The 21,300-nt window shown below is 33.8% G+C and overlaps 1 protein-coding gene across 1 annotated transcript; it reads left to right on the forward strand.

Annotated features, from left to right (window-relative positions):
• The first annotated feature begins 1,179 nt into the window (after positions 1–1,179).
• On the forward strand, positions 1,180–14,587 carry LOC142338200 (transient-receptor-potential-like protein). The gene is made up of 3 exons (XM_075387849.1): positions 1,180–2,159; positions 5,879–6,420; positions 13,143–14,587. The coding sequence occupies exons 1-3, from the start codon at positions 1,390–1,392 to the stop codon at positions 14,468–14,470; spliced, it is 2,640 nt and encodes an 879-aa protein (XP_075243964.1). The 5' UTR covers positions 1,180–1,389; the 3' UTR covers positions 14,471–14,587.
• The last annotated feature ends 6,713 nt before the right edge of the window (positions 14,588–21,300 follow it).

Genomic DNA, 21,300 nt, shown 5'->3' on the forward strand with positions numbered 1-21,300 from the left:
ACTGCATCCACACATTTATACCCGAAAATGTAGAAGCTGACTAATTCCATATCCCCAATGTTGGTCATAGTTGAGAGTTACTTATACAAAATTTCTAGTTTTGATTTAAAAGGGGATATTAAGCATGATGGTCTGGAATTGTAAGGGACATGAAATCAACAACAATTTATAGCTTCACACTGAAAGGACTTTGCCCTTTAATTAGCCGTGGAATCAAGAAGCAGGCAACCGTTGTTGTATCTTCATCAAATGCAGAGTACTGGAATACCAGGTCAAGGCACCAACGGTTCAGGAAGCACTGTGCCTCAAAGCAAGGTTTTGTAATTTAGCAGAAGCATTCCATAGCAGTTGGGGAGACAATCAGGATTCTATCTAATTTTGCTAAACCCGGTCACGCACAAGAGGAGCAAGCAGTTAGACAAATATTGGAGACAAGACACACGATTTCCGTTCTCTGTATCCCCGCTGAAAAGATAGAAGCTGACACCCTTAACAAATCCTTACCCCTCTTGAAAGTAGCAACAAATAGAGCATTTTTGACACATTTCTGACGTTTAAAATTTATGCAATTAAATCGAGTCTGAATGAATGTTGGAAACCGACTTAAAAACAGAAAATCAGAATCTGGCTCATAAAATTTGTAAAGATGGTTTTATCAAGATAATGTCGGTCGCAGCTGTAAACAATATTTTTTTATTCGCTCATTCTTTAAAAACTTAATTTCCAACTTAGTTAAAAACACTTTTATTCTAGCTGCGGTATTCATAACCTAACACGTGCCAAAACTGTGCTAGGATATACGAAATACGTTGTCTTATCTTATACATTTGTCCAAAATATAGAAAATGAGGACCCATTTAATTGCTTCCATTTGTAAGGGATTTTATCTAATATTTTTTCAGTGTCATGATAGTTGTTGTCAATCTTTGATAAATAAATTTTAAAAAAAGCTTTGAAAAATCTTAAAAAGTTGTTCAAGCATCGAAGAGCTAAACATTTTGATTCTTGGCTAGATATTGAAGATAATAATTAATGATTACTATCTCTCAAATTCGTCCACACTTTGATTTTGAGAACAGTACACAGACCAAATAACCTCAATTGAACAGACATTTAAAGGTACACGTATGGCCAGCAGCCTTGAGCTAACGTCATCGAAAGTTATACATACAGCAGATATAGCCCCATGACTGCACTTATCACTGTTCATATTTATACTCATGCAAAAATGCATTACATGTAGTATACAACAAGAATGCAAAAAACTTTGGTCGTTATTTTTGGTTTGTGTTTCAATTTTTCAATTTATCAAATCGATTTTTTGTATTGGTTGTGTTAGTTAGCACTGACTAGTTTTCACTTCGTTAGCTCATTAATTTACCAGTAAAAATGGCTTCAAAAGCTGCGAATCGTTACAATCAGTCTCAAAACACCGAGAATCAACTCAGAATTGACGCTGGAAATCCAGAAAAAATCATCCGAACAAAAATTCTGGAATGCTTTAAGAACGAGAAAACACCTGAAGCTTTGGAACGGTCCATCAAAACAGCAAAATCTGTTGATCCAAAATTCAATCTTGAATTTAGAGACGAATTCGGACACACATTACTGGGACTGGCTGTAAAGCTCCATTCAATGCCATGTATTGAGCTGTTGATTCAAAAATATGACTTTTACATAAAAGATGAAATGATAATGGCAGTCGAAATCAACTTCAAAGAAGCGGTGGAATACTTCATAAACCACGATCCAGAGGTTGTCAACCGACCGGTCCTAACTGGTACTATTTACAGACCTGGTGTGTCTCCCGTAATGATTGCGTCATCAAACGAGAATGAACAAATGTTGAAATATCTGTTTTCACGTGGTGCTGTTCCCCTAAAAGTACCAGTGTACAATCCCCGTGAGTCGAGAATTATCATTCGTTTCGATGCCATTTTGCAGACCATTTCAGCTCTGTCAGTTCCCGTGTATTTGTGTGTAATGAATGAAGATCCAATTATGGTGGCATTTAAAATTTCTGAGGCATGTGATCACATTGCCTCGTATTCTGACGTGGCTCACAAGGATGTGGTTGCGATTCGAGACAGTTGTGAGAAGTTTGCAGCTGATTTTATCAAACACGTCACCACGTTCGAGGAGTTGCTGCTCATTTTAAGGTAACATTAAGGGTTGAAAATAACAAGGCGGCTCGGTAATGTGCGATGGCACATAAGGTTCCGACCCCGCCCATCCACAAATTTGGCATAATTGTCTACCAAATGAGGAACAGATAGAAGAACCCAAAAATTATTTTTTGCGATTCCCAAACAAGCCCAAGTCTTTTTCAAAAAATTCTGTATCAACGATAAGATAGCCTCCAAAGCAAATAACTCAGTGGAGTAAAAGTTGATGCATTAGATTGCTGTAATATGTCAATATTAAGAAAGCGAGTCAAGACGAAAAGCAAAATCAAACAACAACAACAACAAACATTAATTACATCAAAAAATTTATGTCCCTCTTAAAAACTAAATTTAATAACAAAATCAACATACCGTCAGATAAACCCAAAACTAAACAAAAATAACTTATAAATCCCCAGAAAACATATGCGACCAGTCCATAAAAAGGTTTGGTAACAATTATACAAGAAAGAACAAAAACAGTAAAGTAAAAAAATTAACTTATTTTTTTGAAACAGTTAACTTCAAAGTAATAAATACCATTAGGAATCAATTAATATTACCACAAATTTACGATTTCCACTACTTCTATAGAAGGGCATTAGGACCTGTCCTTATTCATTTTTTAAAGCGGCTAAAAAGAACAACAAAGAACAAACAAAATTTCAATTGAAACTTGCCAGAAAACGCTGTCAAAACCGTCAAGCCAATTTTTGGCACTCAAAATACACTTGATTGCGCCTTCTTCAAACAGCTATAATTTAGTACGTGGCTATTCATTAGTAAGACTAGGTAACAAGCAGACAAAAAAGCGAAGTGCTAAAGTATGTAATTTTTTTTTCGAAACAAAATTACATTTAATGTCATGAAAGGCATTAATAACAAATAGAGCTATTTAAATAGGATCGTTTATTCAAAAAAAACCCTCGAGACCTGTAATTATCCAGAATATTTCTTGCATCTACGAAAAGAACGTCAAATATGACAAAAATCACATTAGTTTACTTTTTTTTGTGAAAAACCGGTGTCGAAGCCAGTAAGGTCATAACAAATTCTTTAAAAGATTTTGGGACACCAATCCCTCTTATTCCTTTGACACCCATAATGTTATATTTGACCTGTAGTTAACTAACGAGATTAGGTAACAAAAAGAAACATAAAAAGAACAAAATTGCGAAGTTGAAAAAATTTTTTTTTTTAATTTTGGAAAACGATTGTTTTGATCGTCATGAAAGCCATCAGCTATCTACTAATATCAGAATATCGGTTCTTCTACTCTTCTATGAAAAGCCAATGAAAGCTATCACTACACAGGAAATTTCATACGACCGAAATGACAAAGTATAAATGACAGTTAGAGACAAAATTAAAAAATTCAATTGATTTCATCAAGAAAGAGGCGTCGAGGCCGTTAAAACGATGATGTATATCTTTCAGAATCTTAATATGTTCAATTGTGTCTTATTCTGATTGCCAATGAGGTGACATGAGAACCGTCAAAAATGCGATAATGTGACAAAATTAGAAAACGTGAAAAACTGGCAAATATCAAAACAAAAAAAATCTGAAATCTTGTGGTATCAAAGCCAGAAAACAATAATTTCAGGCTTAAAACTGCAACTGAGAATAAATGTTAAATAAGTAGAAAGAAGAAGCGGTCGTTTTTTGCTGACATTAAGCTGGAAATTGTACAAATTAAGAAAAAGAGTAGAGAAAAAGTTAATTAAGCCATTATTTATTGAAAGGTCAATAATTTTTAAAAAAAGAAACGACCATAAATTTTCAATTAAAAAACTTAATGCATTAGCTTGGAGCTGCTTAACAAGCAAATTGGTTGGACCTATCACTCCTGAGCTTTGATTTGATATATTCTGTTTTTTATTATTAAAAAATGTCTTTTTTTAAAAAAAAAAAAGACCGACTGATTAAAACCCGATTTTTTTTGGATTGTAACAGTCCTAGAATGGCCAAAAACAAGCCCTAATAAAACTTTTTGTCCCTTAGGAATAACTGATTTTTCGAATGTTGTAGATATAGATAATTTGTTAGTTGAAAACTCAAAATAAATTCTGCATTTTTGATAATCAACGAGTAAAGTTGGCAAAAAACGGCAAGGTTTTAACTACAGTGCACTCTCAGCGGACTCTGAAGTAGAAATAGCCCCCCTCTGAGTCTACAAAGATTTTTTGAGTGTTGTTTGGGGATGTACTGTCGGCAAATTTAATCAAAGTGGACTAAATTAGCTTATTTCGTGCTGTTTTTGATGAAAAAGTCTAAATTTTGAAATGTTTATCCAGATTTTTTGACCAAAAAAATTAAATCAAACAATCAACAATGCTTGTTCGTCTTCAAAAATAAAATCAACGACACTATTCTTAAAAATTATAACAAATTTTAGCAAAATTGACGAAAATTTAGGCAAAAATTCCGGAAAATGTGAATAAAAACAACGTGAATTCACTCTTCTTTTCTCAGAATTTTAAACCTCGATAACTCTCTGTAGAAATCGAAAATTAAAAAAATCTTTTTAATTCCATATTCTACGCTGGATGAGCTTTCTAATGATACCAGTCTCAACTCTCTACGATGAATATATCGTGCGGCGAAAATTCACGGAACAAAAAAAAAACCCCAGTTGAGTATATAGTTCCTCCCCCCTCAAGAGGGTCGGAACAAGTATTGAAATCTCACATTATGATGGGAGTTTCTACTTTTTCTAGCACAGATAACCAGGGTCGAAAAGTCATTTGAAAATAATGTAACGAGAAAATAATGTAATGAGAAAATAATGTAATGAGAAAATGTAATTAACATTTTTTTTTTATTTTGCATACTTTCGTGTCTTGCACTTTATAACACGTACAGCTTTGGAGCATCGAGCAATCATAAAATCTTTGGAATAGAGTGCTTCTCATTTGACGAAAGTCAGGAAATCAGAATTTATCAAGAAAAATTTTGTGTTGTTTCCAAATGCGCCTTAATTTTGATAGCTGTTTAAACTGATCCCAGTGAAATGGGGAACTCTGGCGAAGCTCAAAATATCTGACCATTATCTTGAGGGCAAAAATTATCTTGACCATTATCTTGGGGGCAATTTTCTGTAACACTTTGGTAAGATCTTGGCAAAATCTTATAAAGACATGTCAAAGAAAATTTTTCGGCGCAGCTTGCTAAGATCTCGATAAGTCTTGGTAGATGAACAGTTTGTGAAGCAAGGAATATTTTGGCTGTTCTATATGTTGTTACGCAAAGAAATTTATCAACTTCGCTGTATTCTTAAATTTATCAATTGAATGTAAAGAGTCGCATTTAGTAGTACTAAATCTATGTTATTTTTGGCTTGATATAAAATGAAGATGAAGATAATATTAACTCAGGCTAGTCACCGTAACTTTGAGTTCAGTTTGTGGATTTAGTCTGTTCCAACTCTCCCCCGCCACCCACATGTTTTAATGACCCCCCCCCCCCACCCACTGAAAAATAATGTTTTGTTATATAGCACGCTTCTATCTATGTAAAATATATAGTGCATGCACCAGGGGAGGGGGGAGGGGGTAGAAGTTATATACCCACTAAGCTGGGTTGGGGAGGAAGGGGATAGACAAGATAATGGATCTCAGACTGCCCATCCCCCTGCACACTTGCAGATGGCCTAATCAGAGGGAATTCAATTGACGAAGAATTGAAAAATGACTGTAAAAATTGTTTTCCAGTCAGATGACGACAGAAGACGAGAACATAGTAGCTCCTGGAGAGCCCTGGGAAAGGCTGGAATACGCCATGATGAAGAACCACAGCAAATTTGTAGCCAACAGCAGTGTCCAGAAACTGATCAAGAAAAAGTTCTACGAAGGACCAATCGCCCTTAAGGACTTCGAGTCATCGCATATAATCAAGCGGTTAATTTTCATGTCATTTCTGGCTTTGCTTACTCCAGTTTGGTTATTCTTCAACCTATTCTTTCCCGAAAGTGAATCACCGACAGGGAAGTTAATTAAGAACTTTCTCAACATGCCTTTCATGAGATTTATAGTTCAGATTGTTTTCTATCTAATGTTGGTGTTCTTAAGTTTGTTGACAAGTACACATTGGGAGGTCAGTCCGGAGAGAGAAATTGACAACGCTGCGCAGAACATCCTATGTTTTGTGGAAGTTATTGAGATACCAGATCGTGGATGTTTGTTTGGTCGATGGGATGAGGAATCGGCCTTGTTCTTCTGGAACGACCCGTATCAGTATTTGGATTACCTCATAGGCGCTGTTTCAAAGTCCATGTTTTTAGTTTTGCATTTTGTAAGCATTTTTTCTCAGATTACGAGCCTAGATTAAGTAATGGTTACGTCCCGGGTTGACCACCATAAACCTTTCTTGGCAACCATATCCAAGCCATATATGGAGTTTATGGTAACTTGGCAACCATATAGATGACCATGCAAAAAAATCAACATTGCTCAAAAAGCTCTTAAAACACCCATACAATGCACTCTGAGTGGAGAAAAACTCATCAAGACACTTGAAAAAAAATTGAAGTTCATGGTGTCTTGGGAACCATATCCAAGACCACACACATTTATGGTGCCATATAAGACCATAAAAGTCAAAGTCAAAAAATACAAAAAAAATTACAGAGAACAGCTTAATTAACATCTTCTGACTACATTAAGCGTTCAAAAAAAGCAAATTAGGTTAGTTCGATTTTTTATTTCTTGGCGACCATATTCAAGACCATAAATATTTATGGTCTTGCATATGGTTGCCAAGAAATCCATGACTTTTGAGATTTCTTAAGGAGTGTCTAAAAAGCTTGAAAAATGGCAGTACGTAACACGTTTTTGGTAGCAGAAGGCATATGTTTACTTCAGCACTATGTGGAGTTCTCAAAAAAAATTATAGAATAAAAGATACGAAACGACTTTAAAATTTAGCACAAATACATTGTTTGTAGAGCCAAAATCAGTAGTAAAAATAACAACCACTACTGCTTGAAGTCACTGAGAACCCGCGAAGTATATTGAGACCCTCGAAACGGTTCGAGATGTTAAGTCAGAATTTCGAAGGGATTTCAGCAGAGTCACGAAACCATACTTAACACACGAAATGTGCACGGTTAAGTAGGAACTTCTGGTATTTTAACTTCTGGCACTGCAGACATTTGGCATTTTAAAATGTGCACGTGAGTGTTTTAATTAAAATTAGGCATTTTCCGTTGTTACTGAAGAAGTTACTTAAAATATCAAGAATCGAACATATATTCCAGTTGTTTCCTAAGTGCTTTGAACTAATTATTCTCAGCACTTCCTACGGTTGGGTCTATATACTCAAAGTATTATTGACCAATCAACTCCTCTAGCTGATCTCTAAATTTCATTACAAGATCTGAGTGCCAATTTTAGAAATAAAACCGAATAAATACTAATTGCATGATGCTCCTAATTTCTTTTTTTTCTATCTGTTATTAATGCAGTCAGTAAAAAAAATGCTGACGAAGCCACAAAGTTTCCATCAAGGCTACGTAAAATGGAAATCTCTTTGAACACCTTCTTCGCTGCCTGAATCTTATGCAGTACGCTAGCCTTGTTCTTCAGCATTTTGTTTATCAATTACTTCCACAAAAAATAGTCCTAAGTGCAAATAGGATTTGCGTTTTTAAAGATATGAAGATTACAGTCTTCAAAATGCGGTTTTTAAAAAAACCACAGAAAAAATGACTTAATCTTAGATAGAGGAAAAAACACCACGGTTTCGGGGAAAAAACCCACGGAAAAACACTTAATTTCAGATAGGAAAAAAACCCCAAGGAAATGAAACCACACGGAAAAAAACTCCACTTGAATTTAGCGAGCTGAGCATTTACCGCCTTTTGGCCATGCCTCGCGGACCATGGCCATGCCTTAGCGGCCCGTCGGACTTGATGAAACTATCACAACAAAACAAATTTTCACGACCTTAACTGAAATTTAAAATGGGTGTTTATTTCCGTGGGGGTTTATTTCTTTGACGATTTTTTTCCTTGGGGGTTTATTTCCTATCTAAAATTATGTAGGGGTTTTTTCCGAAGGGTGTATTTCCTAGACCTCTGAATATGATAGTCAATGATATTTTGCTGGGTTGTTTTATCTTCCAAATTTTTACATTCATATCAGCTTAGATCTTTCAACAAGAAGACAGCAGTACCTTGTTTAAAATAGATTAAGAAAGTAGAAACTATGAAAATCTGGAAATTCATTTGAACCAGCAAGCAATCTGTCAAAATTTGTGCGATTTTGAAGACTGTTGTTTACCGACTAAAATTTTTTAGCCAATTTTAAGCAATTTACACTGCTTGTCAATTAAATGACTTCTTTATTGTGGAGTATCTTAACACAGAAAATGCTAAATGAGTGTGCACCTATGCTCAACGGCAAAGGTGTGTTAGCACCCCTAATTTTACGAAATAAAAATTCGATTTTTGAGGCATTTTTACTCCAACATATAATCAATTTTCAAATACAATTTTTACAGCGCTGATCAACTAGACTAGCCCTATCCTCTACCTATGAAATTCGAATAGAACACAACGTTCACTTACCAGAAATTCCAACGCGAAATAGATAAAATTCATGCCAGTTTCAAAGTGAAAAAAACTTGTCACAAGGTCTTAATTTATTCACATCCTTTTTCTCTAATTGTTGACGCAAAAGCAAACTTAGGTATAGTTGAACAGAGCTGAAACAATAACCTGTTGTGTGACAATTTTTTCTCTACTAAAAAACTTGGACGAAATTGATCAACTTTACATTGGGATTTCTGGTAAGTGAACGTTGCGTTTTTTTTTAATTCCATCGGTAGGCGAAAAGACTAGTATAGGGGATCAATTGTGTTAGAATTGTTTTCGGAATGTTATTTTAAGTTGGTTAAAGTTGCCACAAAAATTGAATCTCTGCTTCGTAAAAGTAGGAGGTGCTAACTTGTTTTTGCCGTTCAGTATAATAAATTGTAATTAATCATTGCTGGGTTGTTGACTGATATACTTGAACAACGCAGCCCCTTTTCAATTTTAAAATTCAGTTACTGTATTGGTTGACGTAACTAGGTGACACATTGATGCTACCTGCTTAGTACCAGACCGGATCTCTAAAAACGTTCCAGTTGACGGGTAGAAATTTATTGGCTAAAGAAGTGATTAATCAGTTACAAATATACCGAGTGATCAAGTCTTTTTGCACCATTTAAGCTAATTTTTGCACCATTCAATTTTAAATACTCTTAATGTAATTTTGATCAATAATATGTCAGACAATCTAGAGGGGTGGGTCACCAAAACATGCAAAAATAAAATCTTGGTCTTATGTATGTTTTGCGAATAACATGACAAACAAACATTGCGCCCCGGCTAACAGAAATAATGGCTGATTTTCTCTAGTTTTTATAAGTGTTGCTTTATGTTCCTTCAAGCTGTTTTTTGCCAGTGTGGCAGACAAAACTTCTTAAATTTTTTGAACTCAAGCCTGATCTTATTTACTCGTGAAAACATCACAACCAAGCAGATTATCACGACCATAACTGAAATTTAAAATGGGGGTTTTCTCTTTGGGTGTATATTGCCTATCTAAAATTATATGCGGCTTTTCCGAGGGGTATAATTCCTAGACCTCTGAAAATTATAAATAATGACAGCTTCAAAATATGATATTTTGCTGGTTTCTTTTATCTGAAACATTTCTACATTAGCTTAGGTCTTTCAACAAGAAGTTAGCAGCTCCTTGTTTAAACTAGATTAAAAGAGTAAAAACTATAAAAATTTAGAACTTCAGTTGATCCAGCAAGCAATCTGTCAAAATTAGTGCGGTTTACAGATTGCTGTTTACCATTTGAAAATTTTTTGCCATATACACTGCTTGTCAATTAAATGCTACTTCCTCTTCGTGGAGTATCTTAACACCGAAGATGCTAAATGAGAGTGCACTTATGCTCAACCGCAAAAGTATGTTAGCACCCCTATTTTTAACAAATAGAAGTTCGTTTTTAGAGGCATTTTTACTCCAAATTAAAAACAATTTTCTAATATAATTTTTACAACATTGATCACCTAGACTAGCCCAATCCTCTACCTACGCAAAAGCAAACTTAGGTATAGTTGAACAGAGCTGAAACAATAACCCGTCGTGTGACAATTGTTTCTCTACTAAAAGCTTGGACGAAATTGATCGACTTTACATTGGGATTTCTTGTAAGTGAACGTTGCGTTTTTTTTTGAATTCCATCGGTAGGCGAAAGGACTAGTGTAGGGGATCAATGGTGTTAGAATTGTTTTCAGAATGTGACTTCAAGTTGGTTAAAGTTGCCACAAAAACTGAATCTCTGCTTCGTAAAAATAGGAGGTGCTAACTTGTTTTTGCCGTTCAGTATATGAAATTGCAATTAATCATTGCTGGGTTGTTGACTGATATACTGGAACAACGCAGCCCCTTTTCAATTTAAAAATTCAGTTACTGCATTGGTTTACGTAACTAGGTGACACATTGATGCTACCTTCGTAGTACCAGACCGGATCTCTAAAAACGTTCCAGTTGACGGGTAAAAATTTATTGGCTAAAGAAATGATTAATCAGTTACAAATAAACCGAGTGATCAAGTCTTTTTGCACCATTTAAGCTATTTTTTGCACCATTCAATTTATAAATACCCTGAATGTAATTTTGATCTATAAGATGTCAGACGATCTAGATGGGTGGGTCATCACAACATGCAAAAATAAAGTTTTGGTCTAATGTATGTTTTGCGAATAACAAGACAAAGAATCAAGGCGTCCCGGCTAACAGAAAAAACGGCTGATTTTTTCTAGTTTTTCTAATTGTTGCCTTGTGTTCCTTCAAGCTGTTTATTGCCAGTTTGGCAGACAAAACTTCTTATTTTTTTGAAATTAAGCCTGATCTTTTTAACTCATGAAACCATCACAACCGAGCGAATTATCATGACCATAACTGAAACTTAAAATGGGTTTTTTTTCCTTGGGGGTTTATTGCCTATCTAAAATCATGTGCGGTTTTTCCGAGGGGTATATTTTCTAGACCTCTGAAAACTATAGTTAATGATAGCTTCAAAGTTTGATATTTTGCTGGGTTCTTTTATCTGCCAAATTTTCTTTGCCAATTTTGAGCCATTTACACTGCTTGTCAATTAAATGATACTTCCTCTTCGTCGAGTATCTTGACACCGAAAATGCTAAATGAGGGTGCACTTATGCTCAACGGCAAAAGTATGCTCGCACCCCTAATTTTACCAAATCAAAATTTGATTTTTGAGGCATTTTTACTCCAACTTAAAATCAATTTTTGAACACATTTTTTACAGCACTGATCAACTAGACTAGGCCTATGCTCTGCCGATGAAATTCGCACAGAACACAACGTTCACTTACCAAAATTCCAAATGCAAAGTAGATAAAACTCATCCAAAGTTCAGAGCAAAAAGAAAGTTGTCACAAGGTCTCAGCTTATACACATCTTTTTTCTCTCTAATGTTTAACGCAAGAGCAAATTTAGGCATAGTTGAACAACAGTGAACCGATAAGACGTCTTGTGACAAGTTTTTTTCTGCTAAAAAACGCAGATGAAGTTGACCAACTCTACATTGGGATTTCTGGTAAGTGAACCTTGCGTTTTCTCGAGAGGACTAGTGTAGTGGATCAATGGTGTTGGAATTGTTTTCAAAACGTGATTTAAAACTGTCCTTACGTTGCCATTAAAATTGAATTTCTACTTCGTAAAAATAGGGGGTGGTAACTTATTTTTGCCGTTCAGTATCTGAAATTAGTCACCGCTGGTTTGCTGAAAGATAAAATGAGCCCTTTTTCAATCATTTAAATTCAGTTAACTGCATTGATTGACGTAATCAGATGACACAGTGCTGCTACCTTCTTAGTACCAGACCGAATCTCTAAAAAAGTTTCAGTTGACGGGTAACAAAATTTTATTCGCTAAATAAATACGGAATTAGTTACAAATAAACAGAATTGTCAAGCCTTTTTGCACCATTTAAGCTAATTTTTGTGCACCATTCAAGTTATAATAACTCTAAATATAATTTTGATCTATGAGATGTCAGGCAAGCTAGATGATGGGTCACCAGAACATGCAAAAATAAAATTTTGGTCTAATGTATGTTTTGCAAATGACAAGACAAACAAACATGGCGTCCCGGCTAACAGAAAAATTGCCTGATTTTCTCTATTTTTCTAAGTGTTGCCTTATGTTCCTTCAAGCTGTTTTTTGCCATTTTGGCAGAGCAAAACTTCTAAAATTTTTTTGAACTCAAGCATGATCTAATTTAGTGAAGTTGATCTGGTTTTTCAGGAATTTTTTGGGATACTTGTCGAATAAAATTTTTGTTTAATGTTGCTTTTGCTGCTCAAAATTGCATAATGAAACTGAAGGAGTTAAAAAAAGTGGAAAAGTTCATAATGTACACAATCGGTTGGTTTTGAGTTATCTGGTCTCAGTTATTTACAGGAGGCGTTGTTAGAATGAAATATTCAATAGCAAAACCACGAAAAATCTGCTTGCTCATTATTTTCTTGAACTACAGAACTTCGAGAGCGGGACACTGTATACAACTCCCGCTTTGATATTGCTTCATTTCATGTTGGTCTTCTCATACATACTACAGAATATTAATGATGGTTTATTTCAAAAAATTGGTGAAAAAACGGCTCAGAAAAAACTGGTGAAAAAATGGCTCAGAAAAACTGGTGAAAAAATGGCTCAGAAAAAACTAGTATTTGATGATAAAAATTCACTGCACTGCAACTTCATATACTGTTTTTCTTGCTTTGCTCGTATTGGGAGAAGACGGTTCTTAGTATCTATTTTATATTTCGGTTTAGTGTGTAAACAGACACTTTCGTTTTTAAAGTTGAAGAAGAGTTTGAATAGGTTGATATTATAGGAGTACATGGTTATAACTGAAGTTATTAATAATTGAAACAGCTCCTTATAGATGCGGTTCTGGGAATTTTCTCAATAACTTTTACCAATAATTGGATTACATATTTAAGCGATGCTCTTATTTTTATCTGGACTGTGGGCAATATCCTAAGCGAAGTCCGAGATATCTGGGCTCTAGGAATGAAGCTTTATTGCTCCGATTGGGTAAACAGACTTAACATTCTGCTTAATTTTACGTTCCTAATGGACATGTTGGTGAAATATACATTTATCATTAAAAGTGGGGGCTATGAGACCCCAGGATTGCGGACCGAACAATTTGCTCATCCTTACGATTTTGCCGACTCAATGCGAAGTTTGGGATTTCTGTTCCTGCTGTTTAAACTGTTTAAATTAGCCAGAATGACCGATTTAATTGGAAGGCCGCAGTACTTTCTAGGAAAAGCAATTACCGCTGGTTTTAGGTTTTATTTGATAGTTTTTTGTACGTTACTTGCGGTAACAGTTTCAGTAAACGGGCTTATTCACCGCAGCTACGCAGAATTTCAGCAGACATGCGCACAGGAGCGACCTCGAAGGCGTGGAGAAGGTTTTTCCACCTGTACTCTTCGACAAATTATCCCAAGCAGCCGAGAAGAAATGGAAGATTATCAGAATTGGGGCAAAGTTTTGATGGAGTTCTTATTCACAATGTTTAACCCGGATAGTAGGTTGATCAGAAACTTCCCAGAGTACATTACCCCACAAGAATGGGCTCTTGTTTGTTTGTACGTTGTTTATGCTTTCTTTCTTGTGGTGGTTGGGTTGAATTTATTAAAATCTCTGATCATATTTGCGGTGCTGGATTCACTTAAACACGAAGATGAAATGTTTCTGTTCAGAAGAACCATGCATTATTTCAAGTTCATTTCGGGGCACGAAACCATGCCTTCACCTTTTAATGTTTTACCAAGCATACGACGAATTTCAATTTGGTTACGTTTGAAAAACGAGCCGGAAGCGCAACTTTTTACAGAAAAGCAGCTAAACGACGTAGTAAAACTTCGTCAAATAATTTTGCGGTTGAAAAACAGTTACTTACGTGAACATAAAAAGTCTTCACGCAAAGGTCACGTGACACCAGATAATTTAGAAGCGTTCAAAAACAGCGTAAATGCAAAATGCTTGAAATTGGTTTACAATGTTTCAGGTCTTCAGAAAAAAGCTGAAGAACTTGTAGAGTTGAACACGAGGAAGAAAAAGATCGCAAATAAAACTACAAATGAAAACGGTGAACTTGAAGAGATAGTTGAAAGCAACCCCTTTTTACTGCGATATAAAAATCGAATGTACAACTTCCTGAAACCAACAGGGCTGTCAGCGTTTATCAAAAAGAAATGAACTTCTGCTTATAACTTAAAACAATGAGTTTTTCACCGTTTTGAGGAAGAAAACTATCACACTTTCAAAAAAACGGAAATTTTGTTAATTTTGTAAAATAAATTCTTCATATCTTTCCTTTTTAGTGTGAAACAAGTGATAAATTCAACACCGGTCAAACAGCACAACAACTATTTCCAGTATTAAATACCTATGTTTAACATTCGTAATTAATAACTATACTAAGTTGAGGTATTTTATTTTGAGTCTTGGTCACATGAGTAAGTCTTATAATTCATAATTTTTTTTAGCTTGCTGATTTCTAATGCTAGAAAAAAATTTTGCGAAGAAAAAAATTTTCATGTCGAAAATAATTGGTAATTGTCCAATAAAAAAGCGCCAAACCTATTTAAGATTTGAATTTCAGGTTTGGCACCACCATTAAACCTCTGCAATTCAACAATTGGATTCGGTGTGCTTTCTTTAGTAACGATGGAGTCCCAGATGATATCGTTAGAGTTTAACTTTTCCCCGAATGGTGCCACATCAGAGTTAAAACAGCGAAGATCGGTTTGAGTTGTAATGTATTCCAAGAGTGAATCCGATTTTGCATTGTCCGTTTCGAATCTTGGGCTCTAAATAGAGAGCAATAAAATTGTTTAAGTTTTTTTCGAAGTGAATATTGACGCTGAATCATTTGTCTTAAAAACAAACATGTTTCCGCACAAAAAAAAATTTGCTTTTGTATGCCCTGCCTTACTGTGGATGTGGCGGAGAAGTTTGTTTTTGCCCTGTCAGCTGTCGAGGACAGGAAGTACGAAAAGTACGCTCAAAAATGTAGCGAAGTTGGAATTCAATTAATTCCCGTGGCCTTCGAGTTTTTTCTGGGGTTTTCAATGACAATCCATAAAAACCTCAAACGAATCGCCATTTTGGCTGATAACGAAATTTGCAGCCCGATGTGCTATCTTTAATTAGCCATATCAATATAAAATTTTGGCTGACAAAGCATTTATTTTGCAAATAAAAAAATAAAACTGGTTGAGATTGTAAGCCTTGATTCGTCACTGAAACTGTTTTGGATGTTTGTAATACTGAAATACATTGGCTTGAAATAGGTCAACGAAGAAAAAAGTTGAAGTAATGAAAAGTCTGTCGACAATTTATCAATTGTGATCAAACGCAATAACTGTTACAGTTAAATTTGGATCTGCAGTGTTTTTGACAATTACAATTAATATTAGATTGATCTTTAAAAAACCATTTGGATGCTAGATGGCCGAATTGTCATGCCTCAAAAAACGCAAAAACATATCGACTGTTTCAACGTTTCTCTAGAAATGGCGGCAAATTTATTTGAGGCTGATTTCTACTCCAGGTGAATTCAGAAATTGTATACGCATCCAAGAAAAATAAAATAAGAAGCATATGATAGCTCTTGAGATGCAGATTTAAATGCACAATTTTCAACTCTTTTGGCAATTTTGACGTCGTAGACTACAGCTATACTGATGCCTGTGACACTGCTGCGGGTGTACATCAGGAGGCTCAATGCTGATGTAATTTTTTGACCAACAATTGTTTTCATTTATATTTCCCCTAATATTACATACTGGGCCAAATCCATTTTTCGATTATTCTTAAGAAGTGAGCATAGGTGTTTCATGAGCTCATATTTTGAGCTCAATAAAAACTATGATATGACTGACTAATGAAGGTTGTTGCAATCAGTTAACGAATTGTTCTAAAAGGAATTTGAAGTAAAACTGAGTTATTACGATTGAAAGCAGCATTAACTGGTAAAGTAGGAAAGATTTTGACACAAAAGCTGCAATCTCTTTTCTTTTCTTCGGTGTTTTCTTATGGCGCATTGTCTTTCAATTGAAAACTGTTTACGAAAAAAGTGCTGGTTGTTGTTGGAGAGAATTTATGTTTATAAAAAAAAACATAAAGCGAAAAACGCAAAAAAAAAGATCTAGATTAACTAGAAAAATTAAGAACTTGTTTTTTTTGTTTTATCAAGAAAAAGAGTTGTAATTCCTTTTGTTTTGTGATTGAGGGCGTTATTTTTTTCGATTGTTGTTTCATTGTTGAAATTTCTGTCGCTATCCAATTTTTCATGAAATACTGACATGTTTATCAAAAAATTATACACAATTTTATATCATTGTAACCAAGAACCAAAATGGTTAACGAACATTAATACCAGGACCATTTGAAGCACTGCAGGCGAAATAAGCGTTAGTATAGAAATAGTCTTTTTTTTCGATAACAGTTAGCGTCAATACTTAAGTGGACAAAGGAGTTTTTTATAGATTGCAAGGTCATGCCAGAAGGAATACGTTGGCAATCATACAAAGAGCATGTATGACTTCTTGGTGATCATACAATGATTATTTATGAATCCTTCGGTTTCAAAGTAGGTTAATCAAGCATGCGCAAATTGAATTTATGATGAAATCAAAAAACTTCAAACCTGCTAGCTATTTTTTGTCCTTAATTTATTAGGAATTGAAAACTCTCGGCCGATGGTGTTTACATGTCCTCCAGAAATTAGGTTGAAGCTTTCTACGCAACGCAGAGTACTAGGCGAGCGCTCTTGTGTTTTGTCCGAACAATTTTCTTTTGTTAGGTCAGTTTTGATGGTTTCCAATTTCGGTGTGTTTATTGACTTTAACTTATCAGTGAAAAAAAAATCGTGAATGGAGAAAGCAATTGAAGTTTATTGTCTTTAAAAATATGTTTTTTGTATATAAAACACGTAAATAAGTGATACAGATCTCTTTGAAAAATGTTGATAAAAATTGCCGAAAAATTTATATTAAACGACAATTTAAATTTGCACTATAACTGCGTAGAAAAGTACTAGAAAAATCATCATGAGTTTTTTTATTGTTGTTAAAAGCGTTTTTTTTATCAACGTTAAATACTGACAAATGAAACCTTTAACAGAGTTCGGTCGCATCAAACTTCTTCAAAGACTGATCAGAAGTTTTCATGATAATAAGGACATCACAGCGGTTGTTAAGTTTCCCTGTTTCTCAAACGGGTTTTGAAAAACATAAATATGCAGCAAAAACATGACACTAGTATGCCTTCAGTTTGCTAAAAAAAACAATTAAATAGTTAATATTGAGTAACAAGCACGAACCAACAAAACTGTGCAGTGATTGGGCGGGAAATATGTTACTGAACTTCGCATTGTTCAAAACATTAACAATTAAAAATAGTAGATATGTGCACAAATGATTTAATATTCAGCAATAAAGTAGAAAGATGAATACTCAATAAATATAAAAAGATGTGAAAGCCGACAAAATTATCGTTGCCGTCTTCTGTTTGCTAATGGTAACTCTACGCTCGCATTATTCGCACACTGTATAGCCCGAGCATTAATAAGTTCCTCAAACTTTTAATGTATTAAAATAACAAGTTTAGAGAAGCACGCAACGCCAAGTTGAGTCCCTATTTGTCGACATATTTCGTAAAATAAATATAAAAACACGGAGTACGCTTCAACATAACTTAGACTATTACGTCAAAACTACACCGACATTCTGACGTGTATTTGAAACATTCTAGGGATAATCTAATTGGTCAGTTCTGATGTAATTTTTCGGCCAACAATTGTTTTCATTTATATTTCCCTTAATATTACATACTGGGCCAGATCCATTTTTCGATTTTTCTTAAGAAGTGAGCATAGGTGTTGCATGAGCTCATGTTTTGAGCTCAATAAAAACTATGATATGACTAATGAAGGTTGTTGCTATCAATTAGCAAAACGAATTGTTCTAAAAGGGATTTGAAGTAAAACTGAGTTATTTTGATTGAAGGCAGCATTAATTGGTAAAGTAGGAAAGATTTTGACACAAAAGCTGCAGTCTTTTTTCTTTTCTTCTGTGTTTTCTTATGGCGCATTGTCTTTCAATTGAAAACCGTTTACGAAAAAAGTGCTGGTTGTTGTTGGAGAGAATTTATGTTTATAAAGAAAAAAACATAAAGCGGAAAACGCAAAAAAAGATCTAGATTAACTAGAAAAATTGCGAACTTGTTTTTTTTGTTTTATCAAGAAAAAGAGTTGTTCTTCCTTTTGTTTTGTGATTGAGGGCGTTATTTTTTTCGATTGTTGTTTCATTTTTGAAATTTCTGTCGGTATCCAATTTTTCATGAAATACTGACATGTTTATGAGAAAAATTTACACAATTTTATATCATTGTAACCAAGAACCAAAATGGTTAACGAACATTATTACCAGGACCAATTGAAGCACTTCAGGCGAAATAAGCGTTAGTAAAGAAATATTTTTTTCGATAACAGTTAGCGTCAATACTTATCAAGTTATTCTTCGCTGAAACAATGTCACCGAATTGTACGAGTTGCCCGATTTCACCCTTCATAATGAGAATTTGGGAAAATTTTTGTACAATTATATATTTATTTGCGAAGAAATTTCGGCAAAATCGATATTAAAAAGAACTGGTCATCGTTTTTATGCGGAGCCATTACACGAGTGTGGTATCTCTTCCAACATCAAAATTACGAATCAAACAACAAATATTCCAGCTTATAACTGCTTTGGAATCAACAAATTCGTGCGCCACAAGTTTCTGTGATACGTAGTTCCTCCATACCGAAAAAAACTTATGAAGTATTGATTAAAACTGTGATGAAATAGAAATATATATCATGTGGTTACTATGTTACAAGATGCTTTTACAATCTGCGTGCAATCGAATCAATACTTTCATTAACCGTTTTGCTACTGCGAAATTATTTTGTTTTAGTAGAATCAATGATTGAAGATTAGATCTCACGGAATTTTTTGGTTTCTTCCATTCTAATTGGCGGACTTTATCATTACAATCAGTTGAACTTAAAATTGTCAAAAATTTGATTATCAAAAATACATGATTTTAAATTTTACCCATGCCGTTTGATTGTGATTGTTTCATTTTTTCCCAAAAACCTAGAAAAGAGAACAAGCAATTAAAATAAAAAATTTGACCTTTCTTCATTCCCCGAATCACTCATTAAACATTTTTTTTATTTCATAATAAACTGTATATGATTCCCTTTAATCATACCAGATCATATATGCTTTGCATGGCTTCTTAGTAGTCAAACTATGATTTTATATAACTTCTTAAGAATTATCCAAGACTCATACTACAATTGTGCTGAAAAAATTCTGTGACATTATACAAGGACATATAATACACATAAAAAATTGATAGGCGTCATAAATACTCATTTAATGTACTTAGAGAGCAGTTAAATTAAGTATATCACATGTGCAGTCTGAGATCGACTTGTTTTGTGTTAGCACTATATTTTTGGAATGTATTCCAACTTTGAGAATACCAGGTTTTACGCATGAAAATTTCTGCAAGACTCAAAAGCGCATTTATCGATGTAAACTTGAATCAATATATATATATATATATATATATATATATATATATATATATATATATATATTATATATAAATTTATATTTATATATCTATATATATATATAATATATATATATATATATACATATATTATGATTTACTTTAGTTTTTGGCATCAAACTGCAGTAAATAGTGGACAAAAGAGTTTTTTTATAGATTGCAAGGTCATGCCAGAAAAAAACGCTGGCAATCATACAAAGAGCATGTACGATATCTTGCTGATCAAACAATGATTATATATGAATCCTTTGGTTTGAAAGTAGGGTCATCAAGCATGCGCAAATTGAATTTATTATGAAATAGAAGAAGCTTCAATCCTGGTAGCTAATTTTTGTCCTCAATTATTAGGAATTGAAAACTCTTGGCTCATCGTTTTTACAAGTCCTCCAGAAACTAGGTTGAACCTCTCTATGCAACGCAGAGTACTAGGCGAGCGCTCTTGTGTTTTGTCCGAACAATTTTTTTTGTTAGGTCAGTTTTGATGGTTTCCTATTTCGGTGTGTTGATTGACTGTAACTTATCAGTTGAAAAAAATCATAAAAAGAGAAAGCAATTGAAATTTATTGTCTCTAAAAATAAGTTTTTTTTAATAAAAACGCTTAAATGAATGAAACAGATCTAGATCTCTTTGATAAAAATTTGATTATCAAAAAATACATGATTTTAAATTTTACCCATGCCGTTTGATTGTGATTGTTTCATTTTTTCCCAAAAACCTAGAAAAGAGAACAAGCAATTAAAATAAAAAATTTGACATTTCTTCATTCCCCGAATCACTCATTAAACATTTTTTTATTTCATAATAAACTGTATATGATTCCCTTTAATCATACGAGATCATATATGCTTTGCATGGCTTCCTAGTAGTCAAACTATGATTTTAAATAACTTCTTAAGAATTATCCAAGACTCATACTACAATTTATGCTGAAAAAATTCTGTGACATTATACAAGGACATATAATACACATAAAAAATTGATAGGCGTCATAAATACTCATTTAATGTACTTAGAGAGCAGTTAAATTAAGTATATCACATGTGCAGTCTGAGATCGACTTTTTTGTGTTAGCACTATATTTTTGGAATGTATTCCAACTTTGAGAATACCAGGTTTTACGCATGAAAATTTCTGCAAGACTCAAAAGCGCATTTATCGATGTAAACTTGAATCAATATATATATATATATATATATATATATATAATATATATATATATATAAATAAATTTATATTTATATATATATATATATATATATATATATATATATATATACATATATTATGGATTTACTTTAGTTTTTGGCATCAAACTGCAGTAAATAGTGGACAAAAGAGTTTTTTTTATAGATTGCAAGGTCATGCCAGAAAAAACGCTGGCAATCATACAAAG

Source organism: Convolutriloba macropyga, chromosome 1 (genome assembly GCF_964194025.1).
Source record: "Convolutriloba macropyga chromosome 1, txConMacr16.3, whole genome shotgun sequence".
Classification (NCBI taxonomy): Eukaryota; Metazoa; Xenacoelomorpha; order Acoela; family Convolutidae; genus Convolutriloba; species Convolutriloba macropyga.